At 42.9% G+C, this 21738-nt stretch overlaps 1 protein-coding gene across 4 annotated transcripts in view; it reads left to right on the top strand.

The window, feature by feature from the left end:
• LEF1 (lymphoid enhancer binding factor 1) overlaps nt 1-21350 on the top strand; it is a 70938-nt gene extending 49588 nt beyond the window's left edge. For 2 of the 4 annotated variants that reach the window (XM_068136894.1, XM_068136892.1), the window contains 6 exons: nt 364-486; nt 1226-1388; nt 3853-3960; nt 7409-7457; nt 8106-8146; nt 19797-19885. In XM_068136894.1, coding sequence (XP_067992995.1) covers nt 364-486; nt 1226-1388; nt 3853-3960; nt 7409-7457; nt 8106-8140 — 478 coding nt within the window. In that variant the 3' untranslated portion in view covers nt 8141-8146; nt 19797-19885. Of the gene's footprint in view, nt 1-363; nt 487-1225; nt 1389-3852; nt 3961-7408; nt 7458-8105; nt 8147-19796 lie in introns of all 4 variants that reach the window. The other 2 variants (XM_068136893.1, XM_068136890.1) reach the window with 2 other exon arrangements.
• Nucleotides 21351-21738: the final 388 nt, after the last annotated feature.

Genomic DNA, 21738 nt, shown 5'->3' with positions numbered 1-21738 from the left:
TATATTAAGAATGTTTCTATCTGTGTGGAAATACCATTTTCGGAGAAGCAATGTGTGGGTTTTATTGCTAGTCAGCACAACAGTACAAGCATTAAATGTTCTATGTGTGCATTGCTGTTTGCCTGAAAGGTAAAAAACATAACTTCTTTACAAGCAAAACGTTGGCTGGTTTTGTCTGTTTTTCTTGGATAGATGGGCTACAATGCACAGCCCTTAGCCAAACATTTTTCATGCGCTCTTAAGGAACTGTCTTCTGTTGCAAGCTCTGTAACATTTGCATTCTTGGGGCATCCTGCTGCTGTCATACATGTTTGGTGCCTGTCTTCAGTAGAGTTACAGTCTTCCGTTTGTTTTCTCTTTTAGGTTTTCACATCACATGATTCCTGGTCCTCCAGGCCCTCACACAACTGGAATCCCTCACCCAGCTATTGTAACACCTCAAGTAAAACAAGAACACCCGCACAACGACAGTGAGCTAATGCATGTGTGAGTCTGCCTTTCTGCACTAGCCCTTAACCTATAAATGTTTGAGAATCAGCTCTGTCAGGAAAAGAGTTAAGGAGGTTAAAAATAAAATCACACTGCCTTTCATGACCTCTTTTGAATTTTAACTCTCCACCTATGACTGAAACAGGAGATGTGGGCTGCTGTTTGGGTAAAACAATGAGACATGAAGTGGTTTTTTTCCTTTCCAGTCTAGTATTTTTTAGCTATCAGCAACAGTCATCTTGATTCAGACATAGTCATGGAACTGTCTACCTGTGAACGTTGTTTGAGTATGAACTCACAAACTTCTGCTAGAAAAGGTCCTAATTGCAAAATTTACCAGTAAAAAGCAGCCTTGCCTGCTTAATACTCAAAGACAAAGGCCCTAAAAAAGAAGTGGATGAGAAGCTGTCTTCCTGCCTGTAGCGGTGGTCTTCTAAGGTGCTACAGACAGCCTTTCCAAAAGAGGATTGAAACAAGTGATGAATTTGAAGTATTCACAGAACAAATGCTGTTTGCTAGAGAATGTCAACCTGACATCTGCTCTGAGTATTAAATTAAGTCAGTTCCCTGAAAAGATATGAAAGTGGATGGGACATGACTGCTGAAATTCTCGTTCTTATTACTTAAATACTTCTATAACCACAGGTTGGTAATTTTCCTTTGGGCTTTTTATTAGGCTGAAGGTAAATGGCTGCTTTTTTTTCCCTTCCTTTTCCTTTCCCCCACCACGTTTTAGGAAGCCTCAGCACGAACAGAGAAAAGAACAAGAGCCAAAAAGACCTCATATTAAGAAACCTCTGAATGCTTTCATGTTGTACATGAAAGAAATGAGAGCGAACGTTGTAGCAGAGTGTACTCTGAAAGAAAGCGCAGCTATCAACCAGATCCTTGGCAGAAGGGTACGTACAGCAGGGGTGTGTGCTCACATGTGCTGCTAATTTCTCTGTGTTTCCCTTTAGCGGGGTATGATGGCTCACTTTCTGCTTGAGGTGCTAACTAATGTGCAACTATCAAATTAGCTATAGAAGAGATAAACCACGCAACTGAAAATAAAAGCACTGTCCTGATTTTCTCTTTTCACCATTAGTCACATCAGCAAATTGGTGTCTGTTCCATTCATGTTGTGGTGTTGGCTCCTCAGGCATGAAATATCCTCATTCACACGTGGAAAGAGCATTCCAGTCACCTTCTGGTTCTCCCTTAGACTGGTGTCTGTCAGAATAGGAGGGCATCATTCAAAGATGAACAGCGGTTGCCAGCAGAGATGGAACTCAAAAGTGAATATGATGTGGTCTAATTGTAAAGTTAAATAGGCTGGGATGGATCTGTGGGGGACATTTTGTCCAACACTGCTCAAAGCAGGTGCAGGTACATCAGGTTGCTTAAAGACTTCTCCAGTCAGGTTTTGAATGTCTCTAAAGTCACCAGCCAAGTACTGATGATCCCAGCACATATCACAAAGCCTTGCTGAGAGCCGTTTGCTTCGGTAGCATTATAGGCATATTTTGTTCTTTCCATGCTCAGAAAAAAAAAAACAACCTACAGGCCAAACCACAATGACAAAGTTCAGGTTCACTGGCAGTGTTCTTCCAGGTGAAAGCAGCAGAGGTAAATGCCCTTCTTCCCCTTGTCTGTCCCAAAAATGAAAAAAGGGACAACTTTTGTATCAGTCTGAGTATCAGTAGTGATTATTCAAATCCCTCGGCTCCATGAACCCCTCATCTCAAGCACTGACTGAGGAAGCACTGAGGGGCACTACAACTCTCTGAAACCCCTGTGCTTTTAAGTGGGAAGTCAGTACATGACCCTGACTGCTACTTCTGTTAGTCTGAAGACATCCTCACTCTGACAACCACAGCAGAAATCTATTGGTACTTGTCCTGGTTCCTGCAGCCTTCTGCCTTCTCTCAGATGCCCTTGTTGCTGCATTTCAAGGGACATCTCATTGTTTGCCTCTTCCATTCTTTTATGCAAATCTCCAGGATCATATTTTCATTCTGACTCTCAGAAATTGATCTTAGTTGCTTAGTGTGTCAACCTTGGTTTTGTGGCCTGAAAGAGGGCAGTGGCTTATTTATCTACATTTTGGCAACGAATGAAGAAAGCCTCAGTGCTCCACTCCTTGCTTTTTCCACACCTTGTACTCCTCTTTTCAAGGTAAAGTTCTCCATATTAATACCTCAAATTCCACTTTTACTATGGTATAACCAGCACGCAAGTTGTCCAATACAATTGCTTGGAGATTAATTATTATCAAATATTTTGTGTTCAGTCATCCTGGTCACTATTTACTATACCCTGTGCCACTCCAGAACAGGAACCAACTCTGTTCTCCAAAGCTGACACTTTGAATGCTGCTGGTTTTGTTTTGGTTTTTTTGTTTTTTAATATCTTCTTACCCCACCCCTCCCATGCACATTGTTGAGGTCCAACAAATCCACACCTGATGCTGCAGCAGTAGAACATGATTGTAAATAAAAGGCCTTTACTGTCTTTGGCTCAGGTCTGTGACAGGCGTTTCAGTGGGAACAAAATAACTAGGTACTGATGTAGCTAGTGCCTTCTCAGTTGTGCAGGTTCTGAGGGGGTTTGGGTAGTTTTTGTATACTTTTGTTTGTTTGTTTTAAGGAAACTTATCCCTACTTGGCTACAGGGGTCAAATCCTGTAATTTGGAAGACCACAGTTCTGTGGTGTCCATACCTTAGAAATTTTTGCAGTTGCTATTTATTTTTCTTCTATTACAAGAAAAATAAGTACCTACAAGACCAATACTTAAGAGATTGATCTTGGAATAGAATCCTGCTGCTGCCCTGAAAGCTCTTGTGCTGGCCTTGAAAACCCCTGTGTGGCTGCTGCTTAAAACCAAGACAGCAAACCCTTCTGTGGTGAGGAGTTTGCTGCCCTTTGAAAGCACCACAAAACCCTTCTGTTTTGTCAGGAGCTAAAGGGCAGAGGGTTCGTTGTTGTTTTATAGAATCATAGAATTATTTTGGTTGGAAAAGGCTTCTAAGATCATCACATCCAAGCATTGCCCTAATGCCACCAATATCAGGGGTGGGGTTTTTTGAGGCATTTTTACTTTTTTTAATTCATGTTGAGAGAGCATCCTTCTGTGAGCAGATTATTTGCTGAGCTCTATTTCCATAAACGATTTTTCTCTTGCTCTAGGCACTTGGCAGTTGCAGAGCTGACAAATGCCTGAAAGTTGGTTATTAAACATGGGTGCTTGTAATTACTAATGGATTTCATTTTTTTGCAGTGGGGAAGGACTGAATCAAAGTCACAAAAACACTTGTTCACATCACTTGTTGCCTAGGCATGAGTTGTTTCCTACTCTAATGCTGTGTTGGTTTTGTTTGCAGTGGCATGCTCTCTCCCGTGAAGAACAAGCGAAATATTATGAACTAGCTCGTAAAGAAAGGCAGCTACACATGCAGCTTTATCCAGGCTGGTCTGCAAGAGACAACTATGTAAGTCGCCCACTTGAAGGCTTTCTCTTAAATTAGCTTCCTTTTTCTCTTTAACTTGTGGAAAGCTCTGGATGGAGGGATGGTGAGCAAACTTAGAACACAGGCTTCATATTTGTTTGTGTTTCTGGCACCTAGAAAAACTTGGCATTTTGTTGTTGTTGTTGAGATGCTTCTTAGGAAGGTGGCCATTTTTGAGAGGAAAAATGTAATGTGGAGAGTTGTTTTTCTCGGACTTCTGTTTTTCAAGTCTGAAAACTTAGGTTTTGCTGTACATAATTTTCTATTCACTCACTCACTATCCAGAAATGTTCCTTAGAGCTGAGCTAAAGAGGGGTGCCTCTCTTTCCTGAGAACTGATAGTCTTAACACAAAGTGAGCTTTAGCTGAAAGTGATTCAGAATGGTCCACCTCTGCAATAAAGCCTGCCATTTGTATAAGTAAACTTCATGATAGATCCTGCTTTCTACAATTTGGTGAAGCTGAGAAGTTTTCTCACCATTATAATTAAACATCAAACAAGCATTAATAGCAGGTTGTACAGCTTGCGCTGCACGATTACATTGTTGTGCTTACAATGAGCTGTCGGTGTAGTCATACCTTATGTTATGAAACTCACAACCTGCAGTCCTAGGAGACTGATCCTAGCCTCAGATCTGGGTTCCTTTTTACTCCTCCATCATCCATGGCGTTATTTACTATGATAGGAAGTGTACATGCTGTATCTGGCTCAGTTTTCCATCTGTATCAGGTGGAGAGCAGTATTTCTCTGCTTTAGTGCTGTCTTGTGGACAGTACCTGAATACAGTGTTAACTGAAGCTTTGGAAATACCCCACATTTCCAATCCATCACAGCCACTGTTCAGCTTAAACAGAATTTTCATTGTAAGCTAGAATCTCTTACAGAGATCTTTGGCATGGACACAGAAACTATGTGATCATCTCTGAAGTAAATGCCTTGGCCTTGCTGACGTCCGTGCCCAGTTGTGTAAGCACAGACACCAGCCTAAGCCCCAGCAGCTTGTTCCTGCCTGTTTTATACAGTCATCTTTCCTAGCAGATGAGCTGTCCTGACCCTGTGCAGGTAGGGTTTATTTCCAGTAACCAGGCCATGTTAGCAGAGCTGTCTTGCAATACACCTGGGAACATTTAGGGCCTTGGTGATACATTCCCAGAAAACAAAGGGATTTCAATTGCCTTCAGCTTACTCGCTGGAAAATCAAACCACTTGGGAGCCTTGTTGTCTCACACTTAATGGACATCATCCTTCAAGATTGTTCTGTGGCACTTGGTCATGTTGACTTTGAGAACCTTATGTGTTCTGCCACAGCCTTCTACCATACAGCACAAGAAATGGAGCTGCCTTGATAGACATTTGGAGTGTGTAAGGTGGCACATATGAATTCTCTCTTTGATGTGCTTCCAACCTACATCCTGTGTGGAAGTACAGCTCTGACATACTCCAGTCCTGTATGTTACAATGCTCTGCTAGCTTCCTCTTTCACTTCTCTCTCCCTCTCCAGGAATGCAGGTGTTTGTTGTAGTGGTGGTAAGGTGATCGTCGTAGAGCACAGGTTGCCACTGAAACCTTTTCAGCTATATGCCAGCTTTGTTTTTCCTTCTTTCCCCTCATTTTTTAACAACAACAAAAAAAAAAAAAAAAGAACAAGAAAAAAAAAAGTGTATTGATTTAGCACAGATATTACTGCAGTATTTTGCTAGTTGGAAGTGACCTAGGGGTGACTTTCCTGTTTCATGTGGCTGAATTTTCAGTACAATTATAAAATATGGCCTATTTGGCTTGAATTCTCTGTTTTGATTTGCCTGATTATTCACAGTTTAAGAAATTCCAAGAAAATGTCACTTGTTGCTGTTTAACTGTTGAGAGCATGTGTGGGGTTCATGATGTGTTTATTACTGACAACCAAAGTAGTCCTGCTAAGTTGTGTGATAGGAGAAACACAATGGTTTCATAATGTCATGCTGTCTGTGTGTGCTGAAATTGTAGGAAGCTACCTCATCTGGGAACGCTGACAACTAGTTCTCAGGCCAGCCTTTTCCTTCTGTTCATCCGCCTCTGGTATCTCATAGATGGATCTCAGCTTCCCGTATGCTTTAGCACTTGAAGACGGCCTGCCACAGGCAACAAAACAAATTTCCTCCCATGACTTTTCCATGTTAACATCTGCACTAATGCACTTCCTTCTGTAAAGTAGCAGTGCCTGGGTGCCTCAGCGATGAAGCGCATCGCTCTGAGTTTCCCAGCACCCTGGAAATCAGCTTTCTTGGACCCATCTTTGGAAGCTCACTCAAAAGGCATTGTCCAGCTCTGCTGCCAGCTTCAGGATAGATAAGGACAGGAGCTTGAGAGTCAGGCAGGCCCAGATTGCCAGAGCAGACAGGGCCTGCTAAAATTCATCTGCCACAGCTTCACCATAACCTGTATTTGGAGCTCTTACTTGCTGTCCATCAGTGAGCGCTGTTAGGCCTGGTCCTGGCAGCTTGAAGGCTTCTTTAAAATATAAATGGATGTGACTTTTCTTAAAAAAAAAAAAGAAAAGAAAAGAAAAATAGCATAGACTGACACTGCAGGACAATAAAGAGAAGTCATATGGAAGAATACCAAGGTTGTAATTAGGGTGATGCAAGATGACTGAGGTTTAAAATTGTGGGTCTAAGCTGACCTTTCATTTCCTGACCGACTGTGCGAACCAGGAGCTCTGGCCTTTTCCATAGATGGGGGTGCAGGAGAGGGCTGAGGCTGTGGGTTGGCATGATGAGCCTGCTCTGGCACACTAGTGCCAGTGTGGTGTCCAAGAAAGACAGCTGCCAGACCTCCACTTCTGCCATGCACCTCAGCCATGCTGAGGGTGCTCTGCTGTACAGCAGCCTGCATTTGGATGGTTGCACAGCACGTGCTCTGGGCACAGCCACGTGGGACTTGGCTTTGTACAAGCGTTATCAGAACAGTTTCAGTTGGCTGGTTTGTACCCTGGAGACAAGTCATGCTTGTCCTAGGTACTTTCAACACCCTGTCTGCTGTTGCCATGTACGACTGAATGTGTGAAGAGTTCCTGTAAGAGCCATAAATTATGATATCAACATATGTGTCATCAGATTATTAAGTGTGAGAAGGCTTTTAGATGCTTGTGGCTGCCAGTGTTGAAAAACTGCCAGAAATGGTAATTCCATATGGATATAAGAGCTTGTATTGCTCATGTGCTTGTTTCTCCATGGATGCTGAGAGCAAACCTTGTTACCATTGGAACAGTTGGAAGTAGGTTAGAAAAGCTTTTAGGTAAGTCTGAGAACAATTGGGCTTTTTTTCCAAACCACTTTCTCAGCGTCCAGATGGTTTTAATTTCTGTGTCGTGAGGTCAGGGAGTAACAAAAAAAGTTCTCCGTACGGTATAATCTATCTAATGATATGGTGAACTTGCCTCTTTTTCAGGGGAAGAAAAAGAAGAGGAAGAGAGAAAAGTTGCAGGAATCAGCATCAGGTAGGCCATGACCAAACCTTGCCATCCACCTCAGGTGTATTTCAGAAAGCAGGGCCTGCTCTAATTTTTACATGCTTTCCTATTAACACTTGCTTCTGATAGACATCATAAGATCCTTCACTTTGAATGCAAGCAATACATTTGAATGCAATACATTTCCTTTCTCTTTGCACCTCTCAGAACAGCAGTCCCAATTGCATCAGTATCTCTGGCTGAACTTACACATTGCTGCAATTACTGTCCTGCTTTACCTTGGCTCTCCTCCCGAGTGGATGTTGCATCCTCCTTAGACTATAACTCAGATACTGTGTGGGATTATTGGACACTGGAAACTTTACACTGATCTTTTTTTGTAACCACCGTATTTTTTATCACTGCATTTTACATCTCTGTGTACACTGACAGCTGTCTGGTAGGTTGGCTAAAAGCATCAGTGAGGTCTCCTCTTTGCCTGTCAAAGATATGCAAAGTGATACCCTGTTTCCCTCAACCAAAAATGGCTGGTATAAGAACCATAAGAAACCCCAAACAACAAAACAACAAAACCACACCAAAAAATTCCATGTAATACTGTAGCAGACAAACTTATTTGGAATGTGCAAAAAACGCTGTGAGAGAAATTTGTTAAAGGAAAACAATCTTCTACAGGTACAGGTCCCAGAATGACAGCTGCCTACATCTGAAGCATGGTAAGAACATCTCTAAAGCTTTCCTGGTGATAAATCAGAATTGTGAAGTAAGCTTTCTTATAAATTTTATGCAATGATATGAATTTAGCAAAAATTGCAGAAGTATCACATCCCAAAGCTAATGTTACTTTGACTACTGATGGTTTTTATACCGGCTATCTATTAGGTGTCCACCATTTCCCTACTTAATCTTAATATTTTCAAAGCCTCACTGGCTCGCTGCAAGTCTGCCTGCGAAGCACAAGGATGGGTTTATTACACAGTGCAAACCCTCCCAGCCAGCAGACTGTCACAGTTCATCAGAGCAGGTTAGAAGCTGGCTCTGGAGTAGATTTTTATGTGCTGACATCTACAAGATGCTGGCTGGGAACACTCCTTTGGAATTTATTCACCTGTATACTAACAAAACATCCACTAAGAAAGTGGGCCTGTAGTGCAGCTAAAGCAAGAACTCCTCCCCTGGCTGTACAGTGGTGTGGGCTGGGTGTTTTTGTTGTTCTTGTATTTCCAGTGTGTGTTTTCCCTCTTCATATCATATCATCTGTAGAGAAGGTGGGATGCCTGGTGATTACACATAGCCAGTAATACCATCTAGTCTGCTTATCAGTGCACACAGTACCACAGGAGCTGCTCATTTCTCCCAGTGTTTGTGTTGGAAGGCTGGTCCTCTGTGTGATATGTTTTCCAGTAGGAATGCCATTCATCTGACATAAGAGTTGCTTCTATACTGTCTGAAAAAATAACACTTTCTAAACTCACCTGTGCATTATAACAGAAATGGGCTCTTTATCCCCTCTCCCTCTGCCTCATTTGGCCACATGAGCCCTTCAGACTGGTCAGCAAAGCATCCTCCTGTTGGCCCTCCAGTCTGCTGGGACTTGCGGCCAGTTAAGTTTGCACCATGCAGCGAGTCAGACATCAGTCAGCATGATTCAAGCTTCTTCTGTGGTTGTGCTGTTACGCTGGTTAGCCATTATGCTGGTTACTCTAAAAGTGGTTGGGCTTAAGGCTTTGGAGTGGGGGTTTATAAAGCTGAAGGAAAGTGGAAAGGTAAAATGTGTTCTCGCTCTTTCCTTCCTGCTAAGCAGAAGTTCTTCAGTCAAACAAACAAGTCTTGCCCTTTGCAGGATGCCTGAGTCATGCTGATTTGAGATGTGGATTGCAGCGCTGGAGTTCTGTAGCCTACACAACAAATGTAGCTGGAAAGTAGCATTGGTTACACTGACTGCCGTAACTACTACACCTATTTTTCAAACAAAGCAAAAAAAAAGCAAGCAAGTGCCTTAAACTTCAGTTTTACAACTGATATTTCAGCTTGGTTGCCCAGGTTTGTGACTGTTGTATTTTTCCAGTGACTGTTGTAGAGTCTTCTTCTATGGAGACTGTCAAGACCCATCTGGATGTGTTTCTGTGCAACCTGTGCTAGATTCTATGGTTCTGCTCTGGCAGGGGGGTTGAACTTGATCATTTTCAAAGGTCCCTTCCAACCCCTAACATCCTGTGATCCTATGATCCTATTGATGTTAACGCAGGACTAGTAAGCAAACCGCACAATTTTACCTGAATTGATGCAGAGCACTCAATAGGGATTGGAATGAAACTAAGGTTCCAATGACAGTTAAAAAACAGGAGGTAGTTGGTTTCTTGGAGGCTTTGCAGTCTAGGGCTGACTATCTTGCCTACATTGAACTATTTTTGTTGGCATTGCTGTGTTTTCATTTTCCATAGTAGAGGGTGAGTCGACATAGAAGAGGGTGAATGTTCTGCATATGTTCTCTTTTACTCTACACCACTTCCTTCTTTCCTTCCCTGTAACAGCATGGAAACTGTTGGTAATACTTGTCTCTGTGTCCTCATGCATTTTGTAGCAGAGAGGATGAGAATAGTAGGTATCTTCTTCCACTGGAGGAGGAGTGCGCTGTTGACTCCATATATGCACATGAAGGCAGCCTCACTAAAGGTTGCGTGCCAAGTGAATGCTCTCCACTGGAGATGTACAGATGTGCTCTAGCTGGAAGTAAATGCACAGAATGATTTAGGGAACCTGAATGAGCCAGACTTCAAAGCAAACTTCTGAAGGTTAAGAGTCTTGCCCTTTCCAAGCCTAATCCAAAGAATGTTTTGCCCACAAGCATAATATCTTAGCAGGCCCACAGCAGAGCTGTTGTAGTTTTTACTGGATGGAGATAATAAGTTTGGGAATGCCTCTCAGTGAGTGCCACAAAGAGCTCTTGAAGACAGGAAAACACCAGCCTTCTTACTCGTAGGGATGGTGCAAGGAAGAGGGGGAAGGAGGGTGGGAGGTCTGGGAAGGAGACAAGCATTCTGTTATCTGAGAAGAATCAGAAATGAGTAGGTGGCAAGACCAAAGAAAGAATCTCAAGATCAGCACAAAGGAGATGAGGCAGGGTGCAATTACAGTGATGTAAGTGAGAAGGATGAAATGGTGGGAGGCTTGCATGGTGGGATGTTCTGAGGAAAGTAACGGAAGAGACATGCAAACAGAAATTATTTAAGATACTGTGAAAGTTCTGGGCATGTTTTTTTAGTGAGGTTTTTTTTTTGGGGGGGGGGGGTGTTTGTTTGTGTGTTTGCTTTTGGGTTTGGGTCTATGAACAATTCAATACAGAACTGATTGTTAAGGTGGACCTCTAACTTGCTTTTTGTCCTGGACATCAATTGAGCAGCAAAGTCAAGGTGGTAGCATTAAGTTGCTCTTCTTCCCAGGATTGTATACAGCAGCAGGCTTCCTAAGGCTTCACTGCTTAGGATTTGGCTGAGTTCCATGATCTCCTTCAGCCTGCTGAACGGCCAGTTTGTAGAACACTGGAATATTAGAGTGCTTTAGGAATACTGTGACCTGATACTGCTAAATAATCTGCCAATTTATCCTGGGGTACTCCAAAACATGTCACCAGACAGCTCAGTAACTGTTCCCAAGCAGGACTTTGTCTTCAGCTGACACAGCCCAAAACAATGTTTGAAATTAACTTTTTCTGTGTTGAGGAAATAACTTGTTTTTATTTTTGCCTTTTGAGAGTGGCATTAGACCTGATAATGCCAAAAGATTTGGAGTTTGGGAGAGGCCAGCAGGGAAGGGGAAAAGAGGAAAACTAAGATTAAGGACAATGTAGAGATTGGGTGTTAAGCACCTTTCAGAAAGGTGGGTATTTTCTTGTTACTTTTAGCACAGCCTTCTAGAAGACTTGTAAATGGAAGCTATTCTGTGTCCAAAGTGGGGATTTCTGATTTCCTACACAATTTGACTTCTGAAAGAAAGAAAAGGAAAAAAAAAAAAAAAAGAAGAAGGAAAAAGCGGGGGGCGGCGGGGGGAAAGCTGTTCTTTGTCATCTCACAAGTATTTTTAGATCAGGAAGGAAACAGAAGGGTACTGACAAAAATCAGTGCCAATTGTTCCACAACATGGCAATAGTTAACTTCTCATGGCTTGCAATGTACAAAAGGCACATCATTTGACATATGGCAGGATGCAACTGGGAAGTCTTCACAAGCTACATAATTTAACATTGTGTTTTGGCATATCTTCAAGGGCTAGAAAGGGTGATAGAGAAGCTTAATAGGCGTTTGAAAACCTGTGAGAAGTGTGTTTGGGGCTTGCTTGCGAAATTTCGTAACAATTTGCATTTGGATTAGGAAAGCTTTCAAAAATGAGAAAACTTGACTAGTACTGATTTGCAATCAGAAGAACTTAAAAGCATCAGATTAACACTGTTTAAACAATGATTTATCAATAACCTTTCAAACTTCCTACATGGAAATCAGAGCCAAAATTCGGTGCAGAACTGATTTTTGGGTAGTGTTATAACAAATAATCTGTGACCGGGTTATGTTTTCCTTATTACTTAGAAATAAAATGGAGTAAGGTGAAAGCAGACTAAGAACTGGACCACTCTACAGCCAGAGTACTGTGGAAAAGAGCTGTCTGATGACTGTGGTCATGGCTACCCAGGGGTTTCTGGCCAGTGTGGTAGAGAGGAGATGCCAAGAGGATGTGGTGCCTTGCTTTCTCAGGCACATTTTCTAACCTGTCTTGCCCAGTGCTCTGGAAATTGCTGCTGGACTAGTTGAAAATGAAACAACTGCTCCATCCTTTTCCATTCCCACTGACTGCACAGAAATGTTAAACATAAGTTGCAGTTGGCCTGTGTGAGCATTTGTGTGGTGATGGTAATGCAGAGACTTGTCCTGATTTGCTTTTAAGTTTGCGTTTCCTGTGTGACGCATTTCCTTATTTTGCCTGTGAATGTTGGCCGTCAGCACAGGCAAGAGGCACAGAATGAACAGAAGAGAATTTGCTGGATTGAAACTTTTATTATATTGAATACTTTTGCTAAATTCAGGCTTTTTCAGACAGGCATAGACATTTCCAAAGTTAAGAAGTGTAGCCCTCAGACAGATTCCTTCCTAAAACTTAATTCTGACCTGAAACTAATCTTGCTGGGGTGAAAGATGGAAAACCTCCTCTCAGGATCTCTGACATCAAGAGAAACGTCAAAAGAGCAAACCTGAAGAAAAGCTGCCGCCTGTTTAGGTGGCAGGTACAGAAGGGCACTGACACCTGCTGGGAGAGATGCAGCAGAGCACACCAGGTTCTCCAGTTCCCTTTAACAGCCTGGCGAGGAGCCTTGTGAAATGCAGGAGGGAAGGAAGGAAGGAAGGGTATAGAAAGCTATTTTGGGTGCAATCAGAGATTCTGTGAGGGATGAGGGTAAGTGAGTGTAGGGCCAAGTGTAGGTTTTCTAAATAAAAGTAGACAATCAACATGGATGTGGGAGTAGGGAAGCAAGAGCATTTGGTCAGTATTTACAAAACATTAGGGTTTTGCAACCAAAGGGTGTGACGAGGTCAGCTGTAAAGCTGACCTTCAGCATTTCATGTTTTAAACTGACACTGACAAAGGGAAACAGCAGATTATGCCACAGGTGAGCATCTAGAACCCATTTATTTTATCAGAGATGCTCAGGTTGCAGATGCTGCTGTGAAGTTGGAGATGCCTGATGACGTTTGAACTCAGCCACATTTACAGCCCAGCCCATTTTGTCTCACATCTGAGGGGTCAGCAGTAGGCAGCTTGGGCTAGGATGAAGGAACAGTGGGAACAACTATTGTTCTAACACTTCCTGTGGGATAGGGTGGGGACAGGGAGTTGACCACCATTCTTCTCTGGATAAAATGGTGTATTTTAGCAGATTTATAAACTTGCTACCAGACTGAGAATTCTAGGATTATGAAAAAACCTCTGTAGAAACAAGCTGTTTCATAAAGAAAATGTAAGGGTTTGAAATGTGATTTCGTTCCCACCTGGAAGGAAATCTCAACATCGTAGTGTTTGTCTCAGTTCTGTATTGCTGTACCAGCTTTTAGTATTGCATTTTCACATTACATGAAAGTTTTCCAAATGAGAAACTAATTCTGTATTCCTGAACAGCTGGAGTGCATGTAGTTCTAACACTGTCAAGGCCTTCCCCATTTGTTTCTGGAGACAAAGCTTGGGTGAAATCTGTCCTCTAGTTTCAAGAGAACCATATTCAAATGCTGTTCTGTCAAAGCTTAGCAAACTCCTACCGCTTTGTTTCTGCTTGCCTCTGACTTTAGAAGTTACATTTGGATTGAAGAGGTTTTCTGATATCTGTGAATGCAAACCCAGCCATCCTGAAGACAAAAAGCAAAAAGCCTAAGTCTGATGTTTCCAAAGTCACTGCTAATAGAACCAACCTTCTCATAGCTCTCAGTTCCTCACTCATCTACTTCTAGCCTTTATGCAAGCCATCTTTTAAATTTCTATCCTCTAAGGACAGGAATCTTTGCAGGGTAGAAATCCTTATCCAGGTTAAGACTGTGCCATATGAACAGCTTTCAAAGTGTGCAGATTGGAAAGCTGTACAAGGAAGGAAGCTCACAGCAGGGCCAGCTGAAGCACCAGAGTCTAGCCAGCTGAATATGTGACTGGCAGCTAGTTAGTATAGGTTTTAGCATCACCTTTCAGGACACTAGCTTTATGCCACTGGTTCCTGCAGTGAAGGTACCATTGGGGTATGTAGTTAGGTGCAATGAGGGAAATGGTGCCAGGCACCATCTCTCTGAATTGGTGTTTTGATACAGGCAGCAGTAAAGTGGGATCAAGGAGTAAGAGAACTCAGGAGGCTTAACTGAGCAGAGACATAATTTCTGAAGCTGCTTCCTCCTTGCAAAAGTAACGTATGTGTTTCCTTGTGAATATTAAGCTCAATAATAGTAATCAAATTATAACAATTCAGGAGTTCTGAGAGCCCTCTGTCCCTCATCTCTGGGATACCTGAAATTACACAAGGTAAAGTGTTGTTTGTTTGCCAAAATAATTACATACAATTAGTTTTATGGAGTGTGTCTTTGCCTCAAGAGTAGGTAAGACTGTGTTTTGATGAGTACTTTGGTTTCTTCCTCTATGTGCGTCCTTCGAGATACACAAATCTCCTGTTGTGTATTTCAGGCCAGCAGAGATTTTCTGCTGAGGTGACTTAATTGCATCAAAGTGAAGTTGGTGTGGTTTGAGTTCTGAGGTAGTTTCTGTGCACTGCTCTCTTCCACTGGCAGTGTTGCTCTGGGGATGCATATGTGTAGAAAAGTTGGTGAAGCTCAGAAAGATACTCGGGTTACATCTGACTTGCCTTGAGTTGCAACTGTTTAAATTATTCCATGTGCTAGAAGGTTGAAATGCTGAGATCGTCTTTCAAAGTACAGCCTAAATTCTAAGGCGTGTTAAACTGTGACAGAAAAGGTGATACACAACGGAAGGCTTACCTCTCTCATTTCTTTCCTTTGGAAGAATTTTCACTTAACATTTTACCAGTGCCTCATGTCTTTTCTGTTACAGCAGGTGAAAACTGGGGGCACTGGAATTGCTACTTCAAAACAGATGCATCTTCCTTCCCAGCTCTTGGTCTATAAAATAGTTTTTAAAACAGTGTTCTGAATATTTATTATATGCCATAAAGATACAAAAAAGAGGACGAGCCCATTTCTTCCTCCTTTGCACATGTCTTTTACTATATTACTCCTCTTTAAGAAGCTGCTAGTGATGGCTGCCTAGAGGTAACCCGGTTTTGATTATAAACATGAAACCTCTCTCCTCCCACCCTCAACAGGAAAAACACGCTGTGGGTCTTCCAGTACAATCATTTTGAAGATTGTAGCACAGTGATAGAGCTTCTAGTTTCATGCTGCCCACACCAGGGGCCTTTGATAAGAACCACACCTGCTTTGGCATCGCTGACTTCAGCTGCACAGAGTGGGAGCCCTAAAATACCTGAGCGCTTCCCGTGCTGACACTAACAGCTCTGGAAGAGGCCTCTCATGGAAGGGAGGCTATTCCGGCTCTTTACCTAATACCTCTACCTTAGGCCAAACTGAGAGGACAGAAGTTAGGACATCAGACCCCAGCTATAGTCAATGGAGAGGTATTTTCAGGGGTAGCTGCTTCAGGGCATCTAAAAACACCAGTGGGTAATTTGTTGCTGAAGATTTGGCTCACAGTTACCAGCAATGTGCTGAGGCTAACAGCAGCAATGCTGGGGGAGCAGGGAAAAAAGAAAATTACCCCTAACCTTGTTTCAGCAGGGCAGTATCTGTTCCAGTTTTAGGATACAATTTTATGTAGTTTCTTTGGGGAAAAAAAAAAAAAAAAAAAAAAAAAAAAAAAGAAAGAAAAAAGGCAGCTTGAAAGGTTTTGTCTGCTCTCACAGAGAGGGCTTTTTCATGTCTCACATAGGTCCCCCATCCATGAGCTGTAACAGCTTGTGGGACCCTGCAGCAAATTGGATTACTAAAATGACTGGGGTTTTGTTGGGAGGTGGGGCTTTTCGTTTAGAAACAACAAAGGTTGTGGAGTGTTTGTTTTTGTTTGCCCTGAACATTTGTAGGATCTGGTTCAGGCTAACCCCACAAACCATGGCACAGCTGGGCAGGAAGGGGAGCAGACTGCAGTACTAGCATGGTATCTGCTTGCACCTGAAACTCTTCCCCAGCTCTGCTGCCAGAGAAAATACAAAGGGGCTTCACAACCATCATGAACCTTTCAGATAAATAAGGACCTGGTTTTGCATATCCAAGTTCTGGAGTATTGGATAAACCCTGGCAGTAAGGTGAACAAGTTCGCTTGGGTCTTCAAATGCAAAGAGCAGCTGGAGCTGCCGGGTCTCTGAGTTTGCCGTGTTGTTTGAAATACTGGATTAAAAGCCTGGACTGGAGACTGAGTTTTTAAGAATACATGTAACTGCCATTATGTGTTGTCTTTTTTCTTCTTTCAGCTATATGGAAACAGCCTATGGTGGGGGGAAATGTTAAAAAAAAGGGGGGCAAAAAAGCACCCAGTTTAAATTTTTTACTTCCCCTTGCTTTCTGTGAAGGGTGAGCTGTCTCTTCTGCTCTGTGCTTACTCCTGTACTGATCCAGACACTCTGGATTTTTGTCCATAACCTCTTCTGATTAGCTTGACCTGGATGAAGCTGCATAATCCTCTCCTTTGTTCCAGCAAAATGGAGATGAGTTAAAAACTGGAGGAGGAGCACAAGGATCCACCCTTCAATCCACCTCATTCCCAAGCATGGGGAGGACTTCTGATCCCCCTCCAAGGCTCTTGGCCTCAGCTGTTGAGCTGTAGTTTTGCTGTAGTGATTCTTGAAATACAGTTTTATCACTTCAGTAGTAAGACTTTTCTTTATACACTGAACTGCTGCTGAATTTTATGTCTGTTCCACTCGAGGTGGGTTTTTTCCTTTCCTTTCCTCCTGCAGTCAGATGTACACTGCAAATGGCACAGACAGTGCCTCCTATTGTGGCTGGGGCTCAAGACTTCACATATGTAAAATGTGACTTGCAGCACTTTCTTTGAAGCCTAACCACAGCCAGGGAGCTGTAATTGCAGCCTTTGATTGCACCGACTTCATTTGTGGATTGGGCTTTGCTAGGGCATGCCTCGCTTGGCCAGACTTCAGCTACAGCCCCCCAGTGAAGCCTTAGATGTGGGAAGTCTTCAGTCTCCTTAGCACATGCCTGTGGTTTCTTGAAAAGAATCCTGATTTGACCTGTTTTGTGTCTGTAAGGCAGCACCATCGTCACTCCTGGGTTTTAGGTATTGGTTTATCAGTGGCAGGAGTAATTTCCAGCATGGAGCCTTCAAGTGCAGCTGGGGAAAGGCTGGGTTCTAGGTACTGTTCTCAGGACAGCTGCTGCAGCATTCACTTAAGAATAAAAATATTGGGGGCTTCCCTCTGCCTGCCCCCTTGCAGAACTGCAGTCGTTATCTGCAGCCTCTCTACTGGGTATAATGAGGTGCTGAGAGAGTCTGTGGAGAAGAGACAGGTCCCGCCAAAGCCGCCTTTGGATTGAGAAAGTGGCGTGGTGGCCACTGTTTGGAAAAGCTGAGGGCCAGAGCAAGGCCACGGTCGTTATTTTAACCTCCTGACTTCAAAGACAGCTTGCTGGTAAGGGAAGGGGGGAGGAGGCAGGGAACCATCTCAACAGAAGAGCATTTCATTTCCTTCGGAGAAGTAGACATTCCTGGCTGGTAATGGGGAGTAGCTCTGAATCACAGCGCTTGTATCAGACTGCTGTGAACTACTGGCCTGGCGCCTCAGGGCCATTCCTCAACAGGAAGCTGAATGTTTTCATGTAAGACTGAGAGGAAAACCTTCCCAGGAAGAGCAACCTGGACCAAACCTTTGAAAATCCGGGATGAAAAGGCACAAAATAAATATAAAGCTGCAGGGTGCTCTCCCCAGTGTTCCTCCGCTGTTTGCTTGGCCTCTCTTCCGTGCTCCTTGGAAAGGTAGAGCCCTTCACAGCGCTTTGATCCGCATGTGTTATGGAGCACTGTGCTACTTTATAACACACAAAAAAAAAGGGAGCAGGAAGCTCAAAAGCCTTTTTTTAGTTGGGACTTGGGCTGGTTTTATGAGGAAATAGGAACTGAATTAGTCAATATAGACCACCTCTGTTGAAACCACTGCTTTGCCAGTGGACTTTCAGCTGTGCTGTTTAAGAGGCCACAGTGGCTTTAAATCTCCTTTTGTGGCTACCAGCAGTAGGTGAGAATTTTTCATTATGTATCAGGGATGGTGATATTTAGGGGAGGGGAAAGCACCCTTCAAATTAAAGCTATACAGGAAAGCGTGGTAGAAATTTATGCTTCTCTCTGCCTTTCTTAGCCTGCAGCTAAGCTTCATCACTGTCCTCAACTTTCCACTAGAACAGTATCACGTGGGTGGCCTCTGATGAGGAGTCAACTTTAGTAAGACTTTTGGGGCCTCAGCTTGCACTCACTAAAAGCAAAGGATCCCAAATCAGGTTTTCTGCCCTGGAGTACATTATCCTGTGTAATTCCTTTTTTGGGAGCTGTGCTCAACCAGCACAGGCAGAACACCTTGTGCTGCAATGGCTCACAGGTAAGCTGCAGCAGATGGGGATTATGGCCCAGTTACAAACGGCCCTGGTTTAAATGCTGCTGCTGGTGGTGCAATGTTTGCAGCTTAACTCCGTGTGTGGCTCTTACAGGCTCAAGCAGTCTATTAGCATTAGTCTAGCACAAGTTTGACTTGTGGTTTTAAGCATTCCCTCATAAACTTGTGCTGTCTTGCCATGCATGATTCAAGGTGGTGGCAGTGTATTTTCTTTGTGTGACTAAGCATTTTGTGTTTCTTCTGGTGCAAAGTTACTCACCTTCTCCACCAAACCGCATTCCTGGGCTAATTTTGGTCATTCTGATTGGTCTCTCTGTTTGGCAGCTGAGCAGTGCCTGGAGGCCTAGAGAAGAATGTAGATTTTTTTTTTTTTTTATGATACCAACAATTCTGAGACCTTTACTGGAGAGCATGTGTCTGTCTGTGGAGAAATGCCTGACTCATGAGACAGTCTTTGGGTGGAGTCTCTCTTATAGCCCAGTTGTCTCGGTCAGAAGGGCAGGGGTGATAGGGGTTAGCTAACGATCAATTACTCTATGAATGAGCAATACCGATAAGCCTTGCACTGCTGGCCTTTTGACATGCTGTAGGAACATAAATCCTTCCAAGATCCTGGTGAACTTTACTGCAAGGTAAGAGGCTTGTGGGTCTTAGGCAACTGGAAGATGTTCCTTTCCTGATGAAGAGCAGAAAGAATCCTCCCCAGTCACATGGATGCATAATACAATCATTGTCCACACAAGCCTCATCCACCACATTCTTCTGCCCAGCAGCTTACAGAAGGCAGCATTTCTTCATTTCTCCTGAGTAGACATTTAATTGACCTGTTGTACCAAAACCTCAGGATGTCTGGGTTTGTAAGAGATACCTGGGTCAAATGTAGATAAACGAAATCCACTACAAAAGGATGTAAGTTACTTATGTAGTATGGTGAATGTCAAAATAGCTAAACCCCACCTTTGTAGTCGGTGTGGACATCTATCTACAATCCAAAGTACTCTCCATAGATACTCTTGCAAACTTCAAGCAGCAGTACTCTGCGCTTACCTTTGACATTGCAAACATGTATCCCGCTAATACAGTTGTGTCACAGTTACAGTGACACATCACCAGCTGCTTTAAAGGATATAAAACAAAACCAAAAAACCTTCATACAGTCTTTATCTTTCTCTCTCTCTCTCCCCTCCCTGTAGGTGGGAAAAGAAATGCTTTCTCAACTTGCAAAGCAAAGGCGGCGACACCAGGACCCCTTCTGGAGATGGAAGCTTGTTAAACCCTAGGTGTGTCCTTCATCCACACAGACCACCCCCAAGGAGTCTGTCTAGGATGTCATTCACTGATGTCACTGCTAGAGACACTGAACCATAAAGACAATCACTGCCAAAATCCTTCACTATCACAAGGTCCAGCCCTGACATATGTAGAGCAAATGAGCTCCTGGGTCAGCAGGCAGCTTTTTTGCCTTCACCTCTGTCTTGCACTCGTAAGCCCCCATCTCATCTGTGTCCATATCAAGTCAGCAAAGTAGCGTGGCTGTTTGTGCCTGCTTCAGCCACCAGGACAACCTAGAGCACAGCTGCCCCATACAGCACACCGAGGAAGGGGATTTGCTTGGGCCAGGATGCCACACTCGACCTTCTTGATATTTAATGGTGCGACAGGATCAATTTTTGGTTTAGCTTTTTTAAGAAACTTGAATGCTTTTATATTTTAACTTTTAGTTTGTAATTTCTTTGGTGTATATTTTACTAGGTATGAGCTTTTAAACAGGTGTCAGAGATCTGAAATACTTTTTAAATAAAAGGGGTTATTCTTTTTTTATTTGTTTGTTTCTTTTTTTTTTTTTCCTCTCTCCCTTTCTTTTTGTTTTGTTTTCTGACAGAGGAAAAAAAAACCTGTATGGAAGAAAAAAAAAAAAGGTGGCTTTTCTGTTAAACTATTTGTAACAAATAGTGGCCTCTCAGTCTATATAATACAGTGTCCTATAGAACTAAATAAATGTAACAGGAGTCAGCTGGTCAGTAGACACGTCAGTCTTGCATCACCTACTCTGTGAGCATAAGCAATACATCCAGTAAATCAGACTGCAGTGAGTTCTCCTTCTCACCCATTGCCCTTCTCCTTGTAAAAAGCCCAGCACTTGAATTATTACTTCAATTGTTCTGTATCTGTATCTGTTTTTGTTAGCCTGTTAGTGGGATTTTATGCCAGTTGTTGAAATGAGCATTGATGTACCCATTTTTTAAAATAGTAAGGCACAGCCTTCGCCAAAAATACTGTCAACCTTTTTTTTGTTTTCTTTTCTTTTGTTTTGTTTTGTCATTCCAGTTTGAGTTAAATGTGCTGAGCATTTGTTTTTTAATAAAAGCTTTGTAATAAAACTCAAGTTGATTGTCTGGCTTCAAAGAACGGCTTATACCAGAATCCTTCAAAGGTAGAAGCTCCTCCCCCCACCCCGTCACTACCAGCAACTTCTCTGACATCTTTCCTCTTTGGTGCAGGAACTGAAGTTCCACAGCTTTGACAAACAGACTCAGCTGCCCAACTTCTACTGAAACTCTTCAGAAGGAAAAAGCCAACACCCTGGTAGCCATAGATGAACCATTCTGGTTTGTGAGCACCACTGAAAAACAAGGGCTGTGAACTGCACGTGGGATCAGCATACCTGCTGCTCTACCTCCTGAGCCTCGTTTGGTGTGACTGGGTCAAGCTAAGCTTGAGTTGCAGGACATGACACAGACAACTTACTGCAAAGGAAGCTTTGTGATCAGATTGTTTATAACAGATCCTTAAAGCTCAGTTGTGTAAGAAATTTCATAATTAAAAATGTTCTCAGACATCTTCCTTTGAACCAGCTGCCCTGCACACAGACCCAGCTGTAAGCATACCACCAGCTATCAGCTGTTGAAATGTTTATTTCTAGCAGCTAGTGATGAGGTTGACTGGCTGCATATCAGGTGCCCACCAAAGCTGCTCCATCACTGCCCCTCCTCAACTGGACAGGGGAAAAGACAACAAAAGGCCCATGAGTCAAGATAAGGACAGAGATCACCCACCAGCTACCATCCTGGGCAAAACAGACCAGACTTGGGGAAATGGTTTAATTTGTTACCAACCAAATCAGAGTACAATAAT

The sequence above is a fragment of the Melanerpes formicivorus genome, unplaced genomic scaffold (assembly GCF_026170545.1).
Source record: "Melanerpes formicivorus ecotype bairdi unplaced genomic scaffold, bMelFor1.0.p_v2 SCAF_4, whole genome shotgun sequence".
Taxonomy (NCBI): Eukaryota; Metazoa; Chordata; class Aves; order Piciformes; family Picidae; genus Melanerpes; species Melanerpes formicivorus.
The sequence above is the reverse complement of the archived record's forward strand: the minus strand, read 5'-3'. Positions and strand labels throughout refer to the sequence as shown.